Here is a 21,405-nt window from a genome sequence, read left to right on the forward strand (position 1 = left end):
CCTAGCTTTAATATGATGTTCTGTCCCTGCCACCAGCCCTAGCCTTAATATGATGTTCTGTCCCTGCCACCAGCCCTAGCCTTAATATGATGTTCTGTCCCTGCCACCAGCCCTAGCCTTAATATGATGTTCTGTCCCTGAAGGTAAATAGATGGATCAAAGTGTCTTATCAACTATCAAGTGTTTGCTTCTCGGACCTCATTTCAGAGAAGGTTTTTCCAATAGTCATCATAAGCCTGTAATACAGTGGGCTAATGGCTTTGGAATTGGCCTGGACACCCTGCCTTTTCTATTGTCATAGAGAAAGAACAGAAACCCCACCAAGTCTCATCCCTTTATTTTTTTTATTTATCTCCATCCCTCCGTCTTCTGTACCCTTCTCTTTCTCTGTTTACCCTGTCTCTCTGTCTCGCGCTCTCTCTGTCTCGCACTATGTCTCTTTCCCAATCATTTCCTGTCACCACTGTTCTCCACACTCATTCTTTCTTCATCTCCTCCCCTTCTCTCTCTCCATTCCTCCATTCTCTCAAAACCCTTAAACTTTCCCACCCCTCTCCTCCCCAACCAGGCTGCCCAGCAGATCATCGAGCTCCAGGAGGCGGCCCAGATCAACGCTGGACTGCAGCCAGCTAACCTGGGCCGTAACACCAGCCTCCACGACATGAAGACTGTGGTGAAGACCTGGAGGAACAGGCTGCCCATCGTCTCTGACGACCTCTCCCACTGGAGCAGCATCTTCATGTGGCGGCAGCACCACTACCAGGGTAGGACTCACACGCCTATCGCTACTCACAATGGGGACGTCTCTAAAAGGCCATAGTGAGCTGAACCCCTCAGGCTCTCTCTACCTTCCCAAATGTCAGCTCTCTAAATGACTTGTTTACTCTGCACGACACACACACACAGGAGAGGGGGAGAGAGAGAGAAGAGGCAGAGACAGACAGTGAGTGGGAAAGAGAGGTAGAGGGGGAAAAAGCAATGCAGAGAGACTGCAAAGGGACTGCATGACAGCACAGACTAAGTTGGAGGGAAAGAGCTGGAGATGAGAAGAGATGAAACTCTGTGGCAAAGAGGGGGATGAAGGAGGAGTGGATATGAAAAGAACAGTACAAAAAACGAAGAGGGGAAAGATGGAACAAATTGGAGGTAGAAGATGAGAAGACATGAAAATAGATGGTAAATAAAGGAAGAGTTGAGTGAATTAAAAATATGGTCTCATTGTTGTCTGTCCTCTACAACATGACACACGCTGTGGTGCCATGCGTTGTCCTGCAGTGACTTTGAAACCATTCAGACTCAGCATCCTGAAAAAGATGTTGTCTGTGGCAGCTTTAGTGCTGCTATGAAACTACTACAGCTATGATGACTGGTGTAACTACAAAACTCGAGAACATGAGACAACTTTGTCTTTGATTGATATTCACCCGTAGAAATATAACTAATGCTTTCATCCAAATTAACTTCGTTACATAGTCAAGCTCAATAATATGAAGCTCCCTCTACTCTCTACACTGACTGGACTGTAGTGACAACTTGTTCTCTTCCTTCCTATCCCAGCCATCGTGACGGCGTATGAGACCAACACGCAGCACGACCCCAACACCAGCAATGCCATGCTGGGGGTCCACGCCTCCGCCTCTGCCATCATCCAATATGGCAAGATAGGACGCAAACAGGTACATTGCTCACTGTGTGATAAATCACTATCTGCCAAGATTACGTGTTCACCAGGGTTGGATTTATTTTCAGTTGTCAATTATGGAAATGTAATTAGATTAGAGCATTGAAAATGAAATTTCCCATTCTTTTGAAGATTTTCCAATGTATGAATTTAATTGTTTTCAACTCCTGTGTGGCTCAGTTGGTAGAGCATGGTGCTTGCAATACCAAGGATCGTGGGTTCGATTCCCACGGGCCACCCATACAAAAAAATGTATGCATGAGCTTTGGATAAAAGCGTCTACTAAATGGCACATACTGTGCCTTCAAAGTATTTACACCACTTTTCCCACATTTTGTTACAGCCTGAATTTAGAGATTTTGTCACTGAGCGACAGAGTATGTTAAAGTAGAATTTTGGTTTTAGATTTTGTATTACAAATTAATTAAATGAAAAGCTGAAACGTCTTGAGTCAAAAGGTATTCAAGCCCTTTGTTATGGCAAGCCTAAATAAGTTCAGGAGTCAAAATCGTTGTGGAAAATTAATGCTCAGTTTCAGTCGCGCACGGCATTGCAGTACCACGTACCCCTAGCAGCATTTTAGCCACAGACTTATGTGCTGTCTAGTTTGTGTTTTTATAATTGTGCAATGTGCATAAATTTACTTTTTCTATGGAATTGGCATATCGTTCTCATTCTGAGAGGTAGGTTTATTTTTCTCCAGGTAGGCCACTTGATTTCCAGTTGTTCAACCAGTTGGAGACGAGTCATAACAGGTCAACTCTTCTACCTTGTTAGCAAGCAAATAGATCCAAGTTGGCTAGACTTGAAATATACATTTTAACTGGCTTACTCACTAGCATGTGGGCTTGAGAGATTGTTAATGAGACCTGTTAATTGTTGGTCATTATTGGTGGATGTGCATGGTTCTGGTTACATTTCTAACAAAAGGGGAATTTTCATAGACTTGAAAGACTGAAGTGATTTTTGCAAAATAAAGCAGGTAAAACTATTTAGATTAAATTATTAGTGGATTTTATGGTTGTGGAAGGCTTATATTTAGCCTTGGTATCATTTTAGAAGCCCTGAATTCATTAGATTGTTCCTGACTTTTTGAAATGTGGTGTAGTGAACTTTAATTGTACTACAAAGCTTGTTCAGAGATTTCAACAAAAATAAAATTGAGGGTAACACTGAATGTAGAAAACATTAACACATTCCAAATATTGAGTTGCACCCCCTTTTGCCCTCAGAACAGCCTCAATTTGTCGGGATATAGACTCTACAAGGTGTCGAAAGCGTTCCACAGGGATGCTGTCCAATGTTGACTCCAATGCTTCCCACAGTTGTCAAGTTGGCTGGATGTCCTTTGGGTGGTGGACCCTTCTTGACACACACCGGAAACTTTTGCATGAAAAACCCAGCAGCGTTGCAGTTCTTGACACTACCATACCCCGTTCAAAGGCACTTACATATTTTGTCTTGCTCACTCATCCTCTGAATGGCACACATACATACACAATACCGGTCTCAAGGCTTAAAAATCCTTCTTCAACCTATCTCTTCCCCTTCATCTACGCTGAAGTGGATTTAACAAGTGACATCAATAAGAGATCATAGCTTTCACCTGGATTCATCTTGTCAGTCTGTCATGGAAAGAGCAGGTGTTCCTAATGTTTTGTACACATAGCATATTGTGAATTGCCCATACGTTTTGAAAAAATGTAGCTATGATTTTTAGGCCATATTGCCCAGCCCTAATTCTGTGTTCAATAATAGTGGTTAACAGTATTTCTGAGGGACCTTACATTCCAATTATCTGTAAGGTCCCTCAATCGAGTCATGAATTTTAAGCACAGATTTCACAACAAAGACCAGGGAGATTTTCCAATGCCTTTCAAGAGGGGCACCGATTGGTAAATATGTAAAAAAAAAAAAAAAAAAATACATTTGAATTTCCCTTTGAGCATGGTGAAGTTAATAATCAGGTTTTGGATGGTGTATCACACACAGTCACTACAAAGATAAAGGCGTCTTTCCGAACTCCGTTGCCGGACAGGAAGAAAACTACATGAGTCCAATGGTGATTTTAAAACTATTACAATGGCTGTGATGTGAAAACTGAGGATGGATCAACATTGTAGTTACTCCACAATACTAACCTAAATGACAGAGTGAAAAGGAAGCCTCTACAGAATAAAAAATATTTCAAAACATTCATCCTTTTTGCAACAAGGCATGTAAGTAATACTGCATACTTTTTATGCTGAATACAAAGCATTGTTTGAGGCAAATCCAAAGCAACGCTTCACTGAGTACCACTATTCATAATTTTAAGCTTGTTTTGAAAGGAGTTTTTAGGATAAAAAGAAATGGAATACAGCCAAAATCCCAGAGGAAAACCTGGTTGTCTGCTTTCCAACAAACACTGGGAGACAAATTCACCTTTCAGCAGGACAATAACATATATCAAGATGACATTGACTGTTCCTGAGTGGCCTAGTTACAGTTGACTTAAATCAACTTGACAATCTATGACAAGACTTGAAAATGGCTGTCTAGCAATGATCAATAACCAACTTGAGAGCTTGAAGAGTTTTAAAAGAGAGAATAATGTGCAAATATTGTATAATCCAGGTGTGCAAAGCTCTTAGATTTACCCAGAAAGACTCACAGCTGTAATCGCTGCCAAAGGTGATTCTGACATGTATTGGGGTTGAATACGTATCTAATCAAGATAATCAATATTCAACATTTCCTTCCACTTTGGAGTATTTTGTGTAGATCGAAGACCAAAAATTACAATTAAATAGAATTTTAATCCCACTTAGTAACACTGGATGAAGTCAGGGGTGTCAATACTTACTGAAGGCACTGTATTATAATGTTATTGCTATTTTTAATGTAACGATGTTAACGTGTGTTTCCCCTCAGGGTCTTGTGAACGTGTCTCTGGACATCCTGAGTCGTATCCACACCATCCCCACGGTGCCCATCATAGACTGCTTCCAGAAGATCCGCCAGCAGGTCAAATGTTACCTGCAGCTGGCTGGGGTCATGGGCAAGAACGAGTGTATGCAGGTGAGGAAGTGGTCATTTGTAGCTCAGTTGATAGAGCATGACGCTTGCAACGCCAGCGTAGAGGGTTCAATCCCCGGGACCACCTGTTTGTACATGTGTGCATGACTAAGTCGCTTTGGATAAAAGCATCTGCTAAGTGGAATATATTATTACATTAAGTATTTTTTTTAGTGATAAGACCTTTTTTATCTGATAAATGTTCCCGTCTGAAGTTTTTTCTTCCCCGTTTTAAAAACCCCATTGAAGACTTCACTTCAATGCCTTTTGAAATACATGATCTTAAATGATGAAAGAACGCTTATTGACATTGGCTTTCTTAATAGTGACTGAGTATATTTGGTGAACACAGTTGTTTTCATCTCCCTCTGCAGGGTCTGGAGGTGATAGAGTCGACCAACCTGAAGTACTTCACCAAGGAGATGACAGCTGAGTTCTACGCTCTCAAAGGCATGTTCCTGGCTCAGATCAACAAGTATGTGCTCATCTAGACACAAGTGATGTATGAGTATCTGAGTGTATGAGTGTATGAGTATCTGAATGAGCTCTTCAGGTTGACTTGGTGACGGACTCAGGTTCTAATCTCAGACTCTTATTTCTATCCGTGTCATCAACACACGCCTGTGTCTACACTACATTCTCACTGCAGGGGGTGCCTGCAGAGCAAACACACACACACACACACACACACGCCCGTGTCTACACTATGTTCTCACTGCAGGGGGTGTCTGCAGAGCAAACACACACACACACGCCTGTGTCTGCAGAGCAAACACACACACGCCTGTGTCTACACTACGTTCTCACTGCAGGGGGTGTCTGCAGAGCAAACACACACACACACGCCTGTGTCTGCAGAGCAAACACACACACACACGCCTGTGTCTGCAGAGCAAACACACACACACACGCCTGTGTCTGCAGAGCAAACACACACACACACGCCTGTGTCTGCAGAGCAAACACACACACACACGCCTGTGTCTGCAGAGCAAACACACACACACACGCCTGTGTCTGCAGAGCAAACACACACACACACGCCTGTGCCTGCAGAGCAAACACACACACACACACGCCTGTGCCTGCAGAGCAAACACACACACACACACGCCTGTGTCTGCAGAGCAAACACACACACACACACACGCCTGTGTCTGCAGAGCAAACACACACACACACACACGCCTGTGTCTGCAGAGCAAACACACACACACACACGCCTGTGTCTACACTACATTCTCACTGCAGGGGGTGCCTGCAGAGCAAACACACACACACACACACACACACGCCCGTGTCTACACTATGTTCTCACTGCAGGGGGTGTCTGCAGAGCAAACACACACACACACGCCTGTGTCTGCAGAGCAAACACACACACGCCTGTGTCTACACTACGTTCTCACTGCAGGGGGTGTCTGCAGAGCAAACACACACACACACGCCTGTGTCTGCAGAGCAAACACACACCACACACGCCTGTGTCTGCAGAGCAAACACACACACACACGCCTGTGTCTGCAGAGCAAACACACACACACACGCCTGTGTCTGCAGAGCAAACACACACACACACGCCTGTGTCTGCAGAGCAAACACACACACACACGCCTGTGTCTGCAGAGCAAACACACACACACACGCCTGTGCCTGCAGAGCAAACACACACACACACGCCTGTGCCTGCAGAGCAAACACACACACACACACGCCTGTGCCTGCAGAGCAAACACACACACACACACGCCTGTGTCTGCAGAGCAAACACACACAGACACACACGCCTGTGTCTGCAGAGCAAACACACACACACACACACGCCTGTGTCTGCAGAGCAAACACACACACACACACGCCTGTGTCTACACTACGTTCTCACTGCAGGGGGTGCCTGCAGAGCAAACACACACACGCCTGTGTCTACACTACGTTCTCACCCACACACAACCCTCTTTCCCCCTCACCCTTCAGTGCCCACTCTCCGCATCAGCCCTGACATGATGACGGCTCCCCGCGGGGGTGAAATAAAAATGGGGGATAGCTTATTAAATATCCGCGCCCGAATAATTAACTCGCTGGCAATGTACTGGAATCTCTGGTATCAGCAGAACTTAGCCTAACCTCAGCAGTAGGGACCCAACGCAGTCATTACGAACACACACACACGCACACATACACACACTCACTCTGCGGGAGTATCAACAGCTTTGGGCCTGGGGTTTGGGCCTGGGGTAGACAGTTGGGGCGTACAGTTAAGTGGTGTATGTGACTTGACACTGGGCGTTTCTCCCTCTTTCCTCCCCTCTACTGCACTCCCGCTGAGGAGAAACTGTTTATGTACTTTGACACGGCCAATGTGACGAGCACATAAAGTATGGCTGGAGGGGCCTGGCTTAGACTCCCACAGCAATCAGCCTCCATGTTCCTTTATCGCAATGCCAAATAGGTTGTTATAGTAACCCTTTATAATTGATTGGACCACGAGCCATTTTAAAGTAGGTGTGCTTACTCCTCGCTGTTTGAAACCTCTCCCAAAATGGTGGGGAAAGGTTGTTTGACTAAGTCCTGTTGAGCTCTTGTTTTGTTTACAGACAAGTGTTTTTATTTTGACTAAGGGGCAGATGTTAATTTTTTTATGGGGTGCCTTGCCCCTTATTCCTTAATCAAGTCCTGAATTGGTTGTAAAATTATTCAAATGTTTTATGTCTTATGGGGGAGGAGGATGCATTGAAAGCGGTTGATGACTGTACATATTTTTCACCATCAGCATAAACAAACTTCAAACGTAGGTCTCTGCCAGGTTCTACCCTGTCTGTCTCCCTCGCTCTTCTTGGTATTTTAAGCTATAAACTTGAGCTGAACACTTGAGCCATGAGTTCCAGATTCTGAAAGCAGGATCAAGAATCCTCTTCTGGGTTGAAGTTTATTCCAGTATACGGAACCATTACCTGCTTTGTGACGTTGATGAAATGTTGCGATGCTGTTAAGCTGCAATGTCACTGTTATTAAAGCTCATTGATCAGCTCTGTGTAATACTGTGTGGCTGGCTCTGACATACTCCACAACATTGAACGCTCTAGACCTTCACTGACGTAGTCATGCTACTTTCTAACGCTAGCTGTAATAATGGGAGAGCCTTGTCGATGAGGGGAAGTTTTAAAATCATGGCTATTGATATACATATTCAAAATATCATTTTAACGCTATCCTCGCTCTCTGCCGTACTCTACCCTTTCCCAATCTCCATTTCGCTCCATCCTTCATCCCCTCTATTCTCTCTCAACGTACTCTCCCCTCTATTCTCTCTTCCTCTCCATATCCCCATTCCCCTCTTTCTCCTTACCTTCCCATTTCCCCCCTCTTTCTCCTCTATCCTCCCTTCTCCCTTACTCTCTCTTCATTACTCCCCCTCTCCAGGTCAGAGGAGGCCAACAAGGCGTTCTCGGCAGCGGTCCAGATGCATGATGTCCTGGTGAAGGCCTGGGCCATGTGGGGGGACTACCTGGAGAACATCTTCGTTAAGGAGCGCCAGCTGCACCTGGGTGTCTCTGCCCTCACCTGCTACTTGCACGCCTGCCGACATCAGAACGAGAGCAAGTCACGCAAGTACCTTGCCAAGGTGGGTTAGAGATGGAGTTCTGCTCGTGTGATCCAAGCACATATAGATGAGCTGGAGTTCTATGCCTCATGAGAAACAGCTACTAGTAACCTTCCAGCTTCTGTGAAGGACATGGCTCTAGCATGCCATCATTTGGTGTAAGCAACTGCTAATATTATCGATCACAAATGGTGAAACGGCTAGAGGTACGTTTATTTGCTTGCCTTGCAACTTCACCTGTGAAGGTCTCTCACATGGATGAACAGGAAAGCACATGTGAAGTTAAACCCACAAATGGTTTTCAGTGTGTAGGAGTTATTTTCATTTAGACATAATTTAGACTCCACTGGGCTGTAACTTGTTTCTCGAAATTGAGTATTTAGAGAAAGCACTTTCTCTTTGATTGTTTACGTGGCGTACCTATGTCAAAGAAACACCATCTATTCTTCACCACCAATCACTACTATAGTCTCCTTTTCTCTAGGGAAGGGATTATCAACTAGATTCAGTCTGAGGAAGATTTTTTGTCTTGAGTGGATGGTCAGGGGGCCGGAACATATCAACAAATAATTTGTAGACTGCAAATTGACTGCCAGAAGCCGAAACAACAGATATAATATTTGACTAAAACGTAATAATTTCAAACCTTGCATACATTTGTGTATGATCACATGTATCTCTCTATTATGCGTGGGAATATTTTGGAACTTAGAGCTGATTTGCTCCCCAACATGCAACAATTTTAATATTTGGAACTCAGCCATTTGAAATGAATTCATTAGGCCCTAATCTATCGATATATTTTTTAAGTGTGGCGTGGATCAGAAAACCAGTCAGTATCTGCTGTGAACACCATTTACCTCATGCAGTGCGACACACTTCCTTTACATAGAGTTGAACAGGCAGCCTCTTCAATGGCTGTGCGAAGTTGCTGGATATTGGTGGGAACTGGAACATGTCTTACGCGTCGATCCAGAGCATTCCGAACATGCTCAATAGGTGACATGTCTGAGTATGTAAGCCGTGGAAGAACTGGGACATTTCCAGCTTCCAGGAATTGTGTACAGATCCTTGCACCGTGGAGCCATGCATTATCATGCTGAAACATGAGGTGATGGCGGCGGATGAATGGCACGACAATGGGCCTCAGGATCTCATCACGGTATCTCTGTGCATTCAAATTGCCATAGAAAAAATGCAATTGTGTTCGTTATCCGTAGCTTATGCCTGCACATGCCATAACCCCACTGCCACCATGTGGCCTATTATAGCTGGCAGGAAGCTTGGCCCCCGTGATGTACTGGGCCCTACGCACTACCCTCTGTAGCGCGTTATGGTGGGATGCTGAGCAGTTGCCATACCGAGCGGTGATGCAACCGGTCAGGATGCTCTCGGTGGTGCAGCTGTAGAACTTTTTGGAGGATGCCCATGCCAAATTCAGTCTCCTGAGGGGGAATAGGCATTGTCGTGCCCTCTTCACGACTGTCTTGGTGTGTTTGGACCGTGATAGTTTGTTGATGAGGTGGACACCAAGGATCTTGAAGCTCTCGACCCACTCCACTACAGCCCCGTTGCTGTGAGTGGGGGCGTGTTCTGCCCTCCTTTGCCTGTAGTCCACGATCAGCTCCTTTGTCTTGCTCACATTGAGGGAGAGGTGGTTGTCCTGGCACCACACGGCCAGGTCTCTGACCTACCTATAGGCCGTCCCATCGTTGTCTGTGATCAGGGCTACCATCGTTGTCGTCAACAAACTTAATGATGGTGTTGGAGTCCTTCTTGGCCATGCAGTCGTGGGTAAACAGGGAGTACAGGAGGGGACTAAGCACACACCCCTGAGGGGGCCCTGTGTTGAGGATCAGGGTGGAAGATGTGTTGCCTACCCTTTACATGTTGTGTTTATTTTTGTTCTATGTATTTATATGTGTATGCACACACTGAGTGTACAAAACATTAAGGAAACCTGCTCATTCCATAACACAGACTGACCAGGTGAATACATGTTAAAGCTATGATCCCTTATCAATGTCACTTACAGGGGAGGGTACAGGTTAAACTGGGGGGGCAACTCAATATTAGGAAGGTGTCCTTAATGTTTTGTACACTATATATATTCATTCATTCTCAGGAAACTTGGCGGTCAAATAAAATGAACCACAGAAAATATTGGTATGCCAGTTGGGGAACCCTGCTCTAGAGAGTCAATCTCATGCTGCACTCTAAAATGGCTGAATACAAGTTCACCAATTCCCCCCAGCCGCCCCTTGTCTTTCTACAGTGACTTGAGGTTGCGCCACTTTCTTTATCCCCTGCCACAATTACACCAGGAAGTGGCAGTAGGAATGGGATCCTATTATGGCCCCTTGGGTTAAGAGATTAATGGCTCCCCTGTCACTCCAATCTAACCAGCCCCTGTTTCCATGCTTAGACTGACCCTCACTAACAACCAGACCCCCCCGCGGTGCCTCAGCTCCAGACTGACCCTCACTAACAACCAGACCACCCCGCGGTGCCTCAGCTCCAGACTGACCATCACCAACAACCAGACCAATCAGTAGTACACACTCTGATCCTTTGATGCGCTCTCTGGAGGTCATGACCTAGCTGACTGTGGTACCAGAAATGGCAATGGACAGTTGTAGCTAATAGTCCTACAGCAAAGCTATTGCAGGGGGGTGTTGAATCTTCTGCTCTGTGTTGTAGAAATATGTCCAGGTAAGATGCTGTAATTGGATCCTTCTTATGTGATGGTGGACATTGAACAGCAGCATAGAAAACACTAAATGGGCAGTAGGGCATCATTAACATGACGATCCCCTGACTCTTTCACCTGTTGTCAAAATGAGAAACGGGACAAAAGTCTCTCCCTCTCCAGTATTAGCTGTGAATATTGGCCGTCACACAAGTACTATAATCAGCTCTTACAGAAATAATCAGGGCCATTAGCTTCCATTTCCTCTGGGCTGGTGTTTCTGGGGGGAGAACATTAAACAGTGCACTCTCACACAAAGAGTTGTTTGGGGGGGGGGGGGGGGGTCTGTTGCCCTTGCTATTGTATGGAGAGAGGAGATGGCTGGCCGGGGCTCGGTAACCGTGGATGTGTCCCAAATGGCTCCCTATATAGTGCACTACTTTTCAAAAGTAGTGCACTATATAGGGAAAAGCTTTCTGTTTGGGACACACATTGGGTCTGGTCCTGGCAGCGTTTAGAGCCTGATGGATGAGCAGAGATGTCCAGTGATTATCAGTAATTATACACAAGCTGTGTGGCCTAGCTAGCTGGCTGATAGGGGGTGGGGGGGTTAATGTCTCCATCAACAGCCCCCCCAGGAGGGAGTTCACCTGCTCTGTGACCCACTCCTCCCCTTCTCAAAGCAGCTAGAGCTTGCCAGGAACGCAACCTCCCTCTCACTGTTCATGTGTGCCACTGATCTGAGCTCCAGAGATGGTCTGGTGATGATATTACAGGCAATTAAGCCCTTTAGTCACCATTTGAAATGTTGATGTAATTTGTGTCCATGCTGCCTGAGCTCGCCAGCAACCTCCCTCTAACGGTGTCACTGTTCTCTCTCCTGCCCCCCCCATTCCCAGGTGCTGTGGTTGCTGAGCTTTGATGACAAGAACACCCTGGCGGATGCCGTGGACAAGTACTGCATTGGGGTGCCGCCCATCCAGTGGTTGGCATGGATACCACAGCTCCTGACCTGCCTGGTGGGGTCAGAGGGCAAACCCCTGCTCAACCTCATCAGCCAGGTACGTCAGTCAACCGGTGTACCTACAGCACACCTGTGACCACTCACAACACCTGTACCCACCTCCCGTCCATAGAATAAGCCCATCTGTCTACAGCACAGCCCGTTAGAATTCTAGAGTAGAAAAAAGGAAGGGAAGCATTGCTATTAGATTGGTGCTCTTTGGCAAAGGGTTAATTGGTAAAAAAAAACAAGGAGCACCAAAAGTGCCTTGGTCCTTGTTTTTTATTTTGTTTCTCAACTTTCCTGTACCAGGGACAGACAAGCTAAGGACCTTTCTGTACCTCAAGCACTCAGCCCTCCTCCTCTCCTAAATGTCAATGTTTCCCCGTCTGTATCTGGCATTGCATCTGTCCGTCTGTAAGCACTGAATGGACAGTGGTGTGTGTGTGTGTGTGTGTGTGCATTAGTGTGCAGGCACGTCAACCTAATCGAGATGGATTAACAGCACTCAGTGCCAGAGTGGGCTCTCTCCAGCACTTTCTATTTATCAAATTAACCATTCAGATTCCTCTCCTCATGTATTGGCTTCCCCTTTCTCCAGTGAGCTCTTTTCAATTATTTATAGAAGGAATGAATATTAAGTTAATATCAAACTCATCCGCAGTGCAGGAACAGAGCTGACAAATAAAGTAAGGGACTAATTTGCTTTCCGTTAATGGAGTATTATTTCCGAGCAATTGAGAGGTGGGAACTTCAAAGACTATTTGGCTACATCAAACACCCCTTATCCACCCAGTAGAGCGGGAAATGGGAGAGAAGAGACAGCGAGGGTGGGAGAAGAGGGAGCGAAGAGATTTAAAGATAATCTCTCACATGAAGTGGAAACACGCTATTCTAAGGCTAGTCAGTCAAGCCCATATCATGTGCTTAATGGGATATAAATATGGTTTGTTTAGTTATTAAATCATGGTTTCTCAACCTTTTTGTAGCCTATTAAGGTAATGGAGAGATCATGGAGAGGTTTATGAATGGCTTTTGGAGTTTGGTATTTGGGGAATGGATGGGTGAAGCATTTTGTCGCCCGTCTGTCTTCTTCCTCACCATATGATGAGTGAAGGGTAAAAGGTTGACTGTCTGTAAAAGAGAAAAGCAGGAAAGCACCTTTTAATGGATGGAAGCCTTTATCTTAGCGACGCTGAATAATTTAGTGTTGTGGGCGGCGGCCGCACGGCGGGATGCTTTAAAAACAGACAGTGAAATATTAATGAAGGTTAACCCTGAGGGGCAGAGGAGAGATGAATCACAGCGTTAACAGTCCTACAGCGAATCTAATCCCCCTCCAAAATATAACATCCTTCATCTCCCATTAAGAGCCTGATCTCTCCTTACGCTCCTCCTCCTTTCTCTCCTTCTGCCTCATCTTTAATGCCCTGCTAAGCTGCCACTTATCTATCCATCCCTCCACCCCCCTCCATCCTCCTCTCCATCACCCAGCATAGCCCTCCCTCTGTGCTCCTCTGTACTGTTAATGGGAGGCTGAGCCAGGGTTAGCGAGGTGTCTCTTTACACCTACAGGTTACTCCTCACCCCTCTGTCAGCAGGGTAGGGGAACAGGGGTGTAGGGTGTCAGTCTAATGGGGCCTGAGAGGAGCTGTGGTCTGGGCTCAACCACCTTGTTGTCTCTGTCATCAAGGCCTCACTGTCACTGTGCATAACTCCTGTGTGTTGAGTTGATAGCCGTTCTATCTCCCACCTAGCGAAAGGTGCTGAGCTCACACCTATGGCCTTCTACCTGTCAAACTCTTACATCCATCCTGTTTATTCCCTGGAGTGTTTGTGTTAAATCGTGTTTGGTTTTCTGAGGCGTCTTGATGACGTCTGTAGAAATGTAGATCATGGAGTGTATAGTTAGTTTGCGGAAAAATGTAATGCCGCTGAACTTAGGTCAGTCTCTAGCAATCTAGGCCAAGGTAACCCTCTAAATTTAGAGTTGTTGGAACCTGAAATACCCTCCAGGGTTTCATATCATAACTCCATCTCCATTACACATTACAGAGCTGCTTGCAGGGTATCAATGTTTGATGTTCTTTGGGATTCTCTGCAGCGTACACTCCTCTCCTGTGTGCAGTGAGATCTCTGAGGGTAGCTTCTTCTTTGAATGGTAATCTGACCCCCCCCCCCCCCCCCCCCCCCCCCTCTGTCTGCTAGGTGGGACGAGTGTACCCCCAGGCAGTCTACTTCCCCATCCGCACCCTCTACCTGACGCTCAAGATAGAGCAGAGGGAACGCTACAAGAGCGGTAAGTTGTGTGCGTGCCGATTTCAACACGGTTTGAACATTAATGGTGATGTTATGTCCCCTTTTGGACATGAAGGGTGTGACTGTGTTTAAAAGCGGCGCTACTGTTGAGTAGGGTATTTATGTATTCACCTTGTAGATACAGGAGTGTTCTAGCTCACTGACTTCTTAAAGAAAAGCGTTTATCAAACAAAGCTATGACTTTGTTTTGCAGGCTTTGAAGTGCATTTTAGAACTCATCATTGTCTTTCTGTCTTTTTGCCTCCTAATGCCTTTTCTTTTATCTACTCTCATCTTTCTCACATCACTACCCCTCGATTCTGCCTCCACTGTCTTCACACCTCGTTTTTCTTTCTCCCCACCTCTTCCTCCTCTCCTTTCTAGACTCGGGCCAGCAGCAGCCCAGTTCGGTGGGGGCCCAGACCCACTCGGCGTCCGACCCAGGCCCCATCAGGGCCACGGCCCCTATGTGGCGCTGCAGCAGGATCATGCACATGCAGAGAGAGCTGCACCCCACCCTGCTCTCCTCTCTGGAGGGCATTGTGGACCAGATGGTCTGGTTCAGAGAGAACTGGCACGAAGAGGTGAGGCAGGGGCACCTGGTCACCTGGGATGGTGGTGAGAGGGTGTGTGTGTGTGTGTTAGTGGACTGTGTTAGTCAGCGACCCATGAATCCGTCATCCTCCTGAGTATTTATTTATATTCTACTCAGGAATGCAACGGAAAGACCGGTGCAGACTGGCCCCCGTAGAGACATTTCTAAACAAATTCTTATTTTTTTGGAAATAGTACGTTAACAGCCAGGTTTAACCACAGTTCAGTTCCCTGGCCACTGGTTTAAACAAGAAAACTCTGCATCAACCTCCAACTCCTTCCCTGTGTCCACATAACTCTCCCTCTTCTCCTCTGGCTCTCTTGTCAACGCTGTATGACTGAGTACACACAGAGCTGCCCATTCCCTGTCCTCCTACACACCCAGGCACTCATCTGTCCTCCTCTTTTCTACCACTACCATTAGCCACATCTGTTCAGTCCAGTGCTCCTCTCTACCGGAGTAGTCTGAAGCCCTGTTGAAGGAAGGGCTCTGTCATGTTTCTGACATGACGAAGCTAAACTGCGACTTTTCCATCCGACCTCCAACACAGCGAGCTTACAGATTGGAAAATGGAAATGACTGTCAGTGAACGCAACATTTACACAGAGGATTAACTCTTTTTTTCTGAAACACTTTCTGCAACCTCCTCTGGAATCACCCCCTCATCTAGAACACTATATCCTACCCCCCTGTAGAAATGTCAGTCAAGGTTTCAATAAATCGGGAGAGAGCTGACATAACACAAGCTTCCAAATGCAACTCGGCGGTGCTGCAAAGTGCTTTAGCCATGAGAGGGGGGGGTAGTAATGTCTGCGCTCGAGGGGCTCACAGAAGGCGCAGCGCTGCAGTCCGTTCCATTGGTTAAACCTGGACAGAGGAACACCGTGGGAACAACCTCACCTGGATGCACCTGCCTGGGGAGAGGAGTTTTCAGTAGGGGGGAACTATTGGAAAAGGAGGGAGGGTTGGCGGATTAGGGGAGTATGGTGAGCTTGTGGGTGGCATATTTTGCTCACTGCCAGCATTTCTGGGGTCACAAACAGTGTATTATACATGTTCATGATCAATATCTTCCTCCCCCCTTCCCTTCCAGGTCCTGAGACAGCTCCAGCAGGGTCTGTTTAAGTGCTACTCGGTGGCGTTCGAGAAGAGCGGCGCCGTGTCGGACGCCAAGATCACGCCGCACACGCTGAACTTCGTCAAGAAGCTGGTGAGCACTTTTGGCGTGGGGCTGGAGAACGTCTCCAACGTTTCCACCATGTTCTCCAGCGCGGCGTCCGAGTCGCTCGCCCGCCGAGCCCAGGCCACCGCTCAGGATCCGGTCTTCCAGAAGATGAAGGGACAGTTCACCACAGGTACACACTGCTCTAACCTCATGTAGTTTGTCGCTTCTGCCAGGTTAATTATTTCCCTGTTATTGATTTTATTTTTAAGAAATATAACTCACTTTTGGAATCTTACCAACAGTGTTGACCCATAGGAGTCTAGGGGTAAATCTCAAATCACCCCCTATTCCTTATGCAGTGCTCCGTCTCATTCTAGCCATAGCCAGACATAACCAGGCTGCCAGATGTAGCCACGCTGTGTGCATCAGCAGGCCAGGGTTATTTTTCACCAGGCAGAAACAACAGAACAGTGGTGTTCCGGAACGTAATTGGGGCTTCTGAACCAGATGATTTGATTTAATGGAGGGCTGACGTGTGTGTGTGTGTGCGTGTTTGCTGGGCTGGTTTGAGGTGTTGATTACACAGGCATTACACAGCCCTGCTAATCCAACCCACCGACTTGCCCTCCAGGCCTGTTTAGCGGTCATTTGGGTACATACAGGCACAGGATGTGGAGAAGAACAAAACTTACTGGTACTGGAGCTCCAATGAGAGTTCAGTTTTGAACTGAAGGATGTTTAATAGCAGTAAGAGAAACTATTGAAAAACTGCAGCCATTTTTTATTATTGTGGCCTTTGTATTTGACCTCAGCAACTGTTGTAACTAAAATCATCAGCCTACCACATACTGCTTTCATAACAATACCTTGAACAGTTATGCAGAAGTTCAATTGAATCATGAAGTGGTCCGTTTATCGCTCGTATGCATGTATTTGTGCATGTTAGTCAGCGACCCATGAGACAGACCCTCATCCTCCTGAGTATTTATTTATATTCTACTTAGGAATGCAACAGACAGACAGGTGCAGACTGGCCCCCGTAGAGACATTTCTAAAAAACAAATTCTTATTTTTTGGAAATAGTACGTTAACCACAGTTCAGTTCCCTGGCCACTGGTTTAAACTAAGAATCTCTGCTTCAACCTCTAACTCCTTCCCTATGTCCACACAACTCTCCCTCCTCTCCTCTGGCCCTCTTCTCAACACTGTATGACTGAATATACACAGAGTTGCTCATTCCCTGGCCTCTCTCTGTTCACCCTGTTTTCCACTTCTGTTTTCCCCTCCACCAGACTGGAGAGGCTAGCTGAGCTAATGTGTCTGGCTAAGGTACTGCATGTTGACTTGGCAGGGAGAGGGAGAGAGGGCCAGAGAATAGAGAGCGAGAGAATGAAAATAAAATACAAAAGAGGGAAAGATAATTGAGTAATGGAGAAATTGAAAATTAGGAACACGAGCCTATGAGAGAGCTGGAAAGTGGTAGAAGGGGAGCGTGTGGCATTCATTCATGTTACCAGATGTGTGGGTACTGGGTGCCAGCTGTGTTGGCTCGGCCAGGCGTCACCGGAGCTCCGACTCAAAGGGTGCCTGCCAGGCGACCGGCCGTCGCTCCCCAGCTGTGCCCACGCCAACCGAGCGCCGCAGAGAAACCCGACAAGCCTCCGGAGCGGAACAAACAGGGTTTACAGCCCCGCACTTCTGCTGCTGCCGAGCAACCAACCTCGCCGCGTTACCCGCTCCCTCCCTCGCTTTCCCTGGGTTTGTGGGCCGGAAAATCTGTGTTTATGTGCGCACACATAACATTAGTCAGAGGGGACTGGGGGGGGGGGGCATTCAAATCCAATTATGGGGAATGCTCTTTGCACGAGGTACTGTTTTATAAATGGATTCACTCCAAAGCTCTCTGCTTGTCAGAACCCTGGGAAAAATATTTTAAATAACGTCACTGTTCACAGCACCCAGCGCATGTTTTCAGCTGCAATATTTTCACCTATCTCTGTCAGGCTCTCAAACTACAGTACATTGACCACATGGCATGTGAATGCTCTTGAGTTTTTCACAATTTTCACACTGAAATAACTGTTTTCTGTAAAAGGACATTTTACTTGGCTATGAGAAACACTCTGATAGGATTTTCTTATTTTGTCTGATGGTTTGTGCAGGTGAACATACAGGAATAAGTCTCCCTGCACTGAATCTACCGGACTCAACACATTTTCTATTTTTATCAATAACAAATATAGCAGTTCAACACACCAGTAGCCTTCTGCACCACTGTTGTTGTATGAGACTGATTGGCTCTGAGGTCCAGTCAGCCAACCAGTGGCCATCCAACCGTTACATCTATAGCTGAACAAACCACTGAGTATAACTCACCTGAGACTGCTGCTCCTGCTGCTGCGATAAAGTCTAGGGGCTATTTATAGAGACGGACCACCGACCACTGTGGTTCTCTGGTTATGAGGGGATGGGGGGGGGGGGGGGATGGAGAGGGGGCTGAGAGCAGAGGGAGCTGGAAGAGGGAGAGGGCAGTGAAAGAGGGAGAGTTACATGCCTCCTAGTGTTCCAGTCTCCGGTCAGGGAGAAGGTAGCTGTTTTAGGAGACTATGGATCAGAGAGAAGGGGGCTTGTTGTTCACAGAAGCATGAGATGACTGATCAGTGTTCAGAGAAAAAAGGAGCTAAAATAGCCCTCCTTACTTCTGCTCTGACTCAGTTACCACTATATGGCCAAGCTCCAATGTGTCAAAATGTGATATTTTCAGCTCTCCTATTATTTCCTATTTTTACCTGCCTTTTACATCACAAAACAATTGAGACGGTAATGAATTCTTGTAAAATAAAGACACAGTTCATGTATTCTATTTGTAGGTTATATATACTTTTATGTTGCTGAATCATTGGCAATTCAACAAGACTAGCCTAATTCACCATTTCCCCTAGGCTAGCAAACAGCAGGCAGGTAAAATGGATGCTACGAAGGAACATTGGATTTTTTAAAAAGGTTTATTTAAAGTGTAAGAGTTCACTCAGAAAGGGGTTTGAAATGACAAGGCCTTTCATTCTCTGATACATTTTCATGGTTTCATTACAACAAGCAGAGCACAACAGGCTTGTAATAATGGAGCAGGTTTGTACCTGCTTGATAAAGATGTCCTGGGGCCATCACCGTGGCTCCCTTTCTGCTTGCACCTTTTGTTCTACCGTTCCCTCTCAAGAATATGCACAATGTCAGTTGTGACTTGAATATGAAATGTAAACCCTTGTGATTATATCAGTAGACTACCTCCATGGGGGACTGGGTGGAAAACGTACAGCACTTTGGTTGATATGGCAACGAAGCTCTTATTTCTGCCTCTTACGTATTGGTTCTTTTCAGTCTCAGCTTTGCTGTCATTGATCATTTATCTTATTGCCTTATATCCATCCGTCGAAATCTAACCATTTTTTATTTCTCTTTGACCCTTAATAGATAAGCCATTTGAACCCAAACCTTGGTTTTCATACTTGTCAGTCTAGGCTTTGGTGTTGGCTTCTTTCTAATCTAACAGGTTGTCTACCTCCACTTAATAATAACCTCCTGCTGGTCATCTGTCTCCATGCAGACTTTGACTTCAGCGTGCCTGGCTCCATGAAACTCCACAACCTCATCTCTAAGCTCAAGAAGTGGATCAAGATCCTGGAGGCCAAGACCAAGCAGCTGCCCAAGTTCTTCCTGATCGAGGAGAAGTGCCGCTTCCTCAGCAACTTCTCAGCCCAGACCGCCGAGGTGGAGATCCCTGGGGAGTTCCTCATGCCCAAACCCACACACTATTACATCAAGATCGCACGGTGAGGAGGGTGCACGTTTATATAGAGAGAGCCCGCACACACAAGTGTTACACATTCATTACCTACAGGTACTAACTGTGTGTCTGTGCGTTTCCTTCAGGTTCATGCCCAGAGTGGAGATAGTCCAGAAACACAACACGGCAGCACGACGTCTCTACATCAGAGGTCACAATGGGAAGATCTACCCCTACCTGGTGATGAACGATGCCTGTCTGACTGAGTCCCGCAGGGAGGAGAGGGTCCTGCAGCTACTGAGGCTGCTCAACCCCTGTCTGGAGAAGAGGAAGGAGACCACCAAGAGACACCTCTTCTTTACTGGTATGACACACACTGGGCTAGCTCTCTCCACCGTCTCTAGTCTCTCTCAGACCACCAAGAGACACCTCTTCTTTACTGGTATGACACACACTGGGCTAGCTCTCTCCACCGTCTCTAGTCTCAGACCGCCAAGAGACACACATTATTCCTGGGACAACTCTCTGGACTATTGTTTTACGTCTGTCTGGTCTCTCTTTCCCTTTCCTCTCTGACTCTGCTCTTTCATATATCACTCTACAGGTCTGTCTGGTCTCTCCTTCCCTTTCCTGTTTGACTCTCCTCTTTCATATATCATTCTACAGGTCTGTCTGGGCTATCTGTTTCTCTCATTTTCTTCTTGTCAGGTCAGTTTTTTTGACAGGCAGTCTAAAATCTCTTCTCTCTGTATCTTGGGCTCTCAACCCAGGAATAGAGAATTCAAGAAGCGAGTAGAAATGTCAAGTGTAGCTCAGTCTAAACTGTTTTTCCAAGGGCATGTCTATACAGTCCGATAAGGCAGGCGGGTGATGTTTAAATCCTAGCAACCTCTTTACCTGTACTGTACATGCGGTTTTCTTTAAAGAAAAATATGGCAGAGGAGAGAGGAATGGAAGAAATGAAATTGAGGTGAATTGTCGACATGTGTCAGGGCAGAGAATCTGTGAGTGAGTGAATGAAATAAGATGCAAGGTTATTCCCACGGGAGGCTGGCTGGGAGATTGAATCTAAATTGCCTTTCTGTGATTGATTTATCAGTATTGTGGTGAACCACTTCCAGGTCAGAGATCAAGGGCATCTTCATGGGGGTGCTACATTCTTCTGGTCTGATGACCTAAAGAAGTGCATTTCAAAATAGAATAAGAGGGCTCATGTCTTTCCTTTCATCTGCTCTGATCTGAAGAGATGGGATAGACATTAGAGAGAGATTGGAGAGACTGAGTGTACAAAACTTTAGGAACACCTTCCCAATATTGAGTTGCACAACCCTTTTTTGCCCTCAGAACAGCCTCAATTTGTCAGGGCATGGACTCTACAAGGTGTCGAAAGTATTCCACAGGGATACTGGCCCATGTTGACTCCAATGCTTCCCACAGTTGTGTCAAGTTGGCTGGATGTCCTTTGGGTGGTGGACCATTCTTGTTAAACAAGGGAAACTGTTGCGTGTGAAAAACCCAGCAGCGTTGCAGTT

At 46.2% G+C, this 21,405-nt stretch overlaps 1 protein-coding gene across 1 annotated transcript in view; it reads left to right on the forward strand.

The window, feature by feature from the left end:
* LOC120029556 (transformation/transcription domain-associated protein) overlaps positions 1 to 21,405 on the forward strand; it is a 79,582-nt gene that overhangs the window by 50,570 nt on the left and 7,607 nt on the right. Inside the window, exons 56-66 of the mRNA XM_038974824.1 lie at positions 569 to 764; positions 1,558 to 1,676; positions 4,595 to 4,741; positions 5,113 to 5,213; positions 8,159 to 8,360; positions 11,928 to 12,089; positions 14,240 to 14,325; positions 14,763 to 14,913; positions 16,018 to 16,279; positions 19,694 to 19,919; positions 20,020 to 20,237. Of these exons, the coding sequence (XP_038830752.1) occupies positions 569 to 764; positions 1,558 to 1,676; positions 4,595 to 4,741; positions 5,113 to 5,213; positions 8,159 to 8,360; positions 11,928 to 12,089; positions 14,240 to 14,325; positions 14,763 to 14,913; positions 16,018 to 16,279; positions 19,694 to 19,919; positions 20,020 to 20,237 (1,870 nt within the window). The remainder of the gene's footprint in view (positions 1 to 568; positions 765 to 1,557; positions 1,677 to 4,594; positions 4,742 to 5,112; positions 5,214 to 8,158; positions 8,361 to 11,927; positions 12,090 to 14,239; positions 14,326 to 14,762; positions 14,914 to 16,017; positions 16,280 to 19,693; positions 19,920 to 20,019; positions 20,238 to 21,405) is intronic.

The sequence above is a fragment of the Salvelinus namaycush genome, chromosome 35 (assembly GCF_016432855.1).
Source record: "Salvelinus namaycush isolate Seneca chromosome 35, SaNama_1.0, whole genome shotgun sequence".
Lineage (NCBI taxonomy): Eukaryota > Metazoa > Chordata > Actinopteri > Salmoniformes > Salmonidae > Salvelinus > Salvelinus namaycush.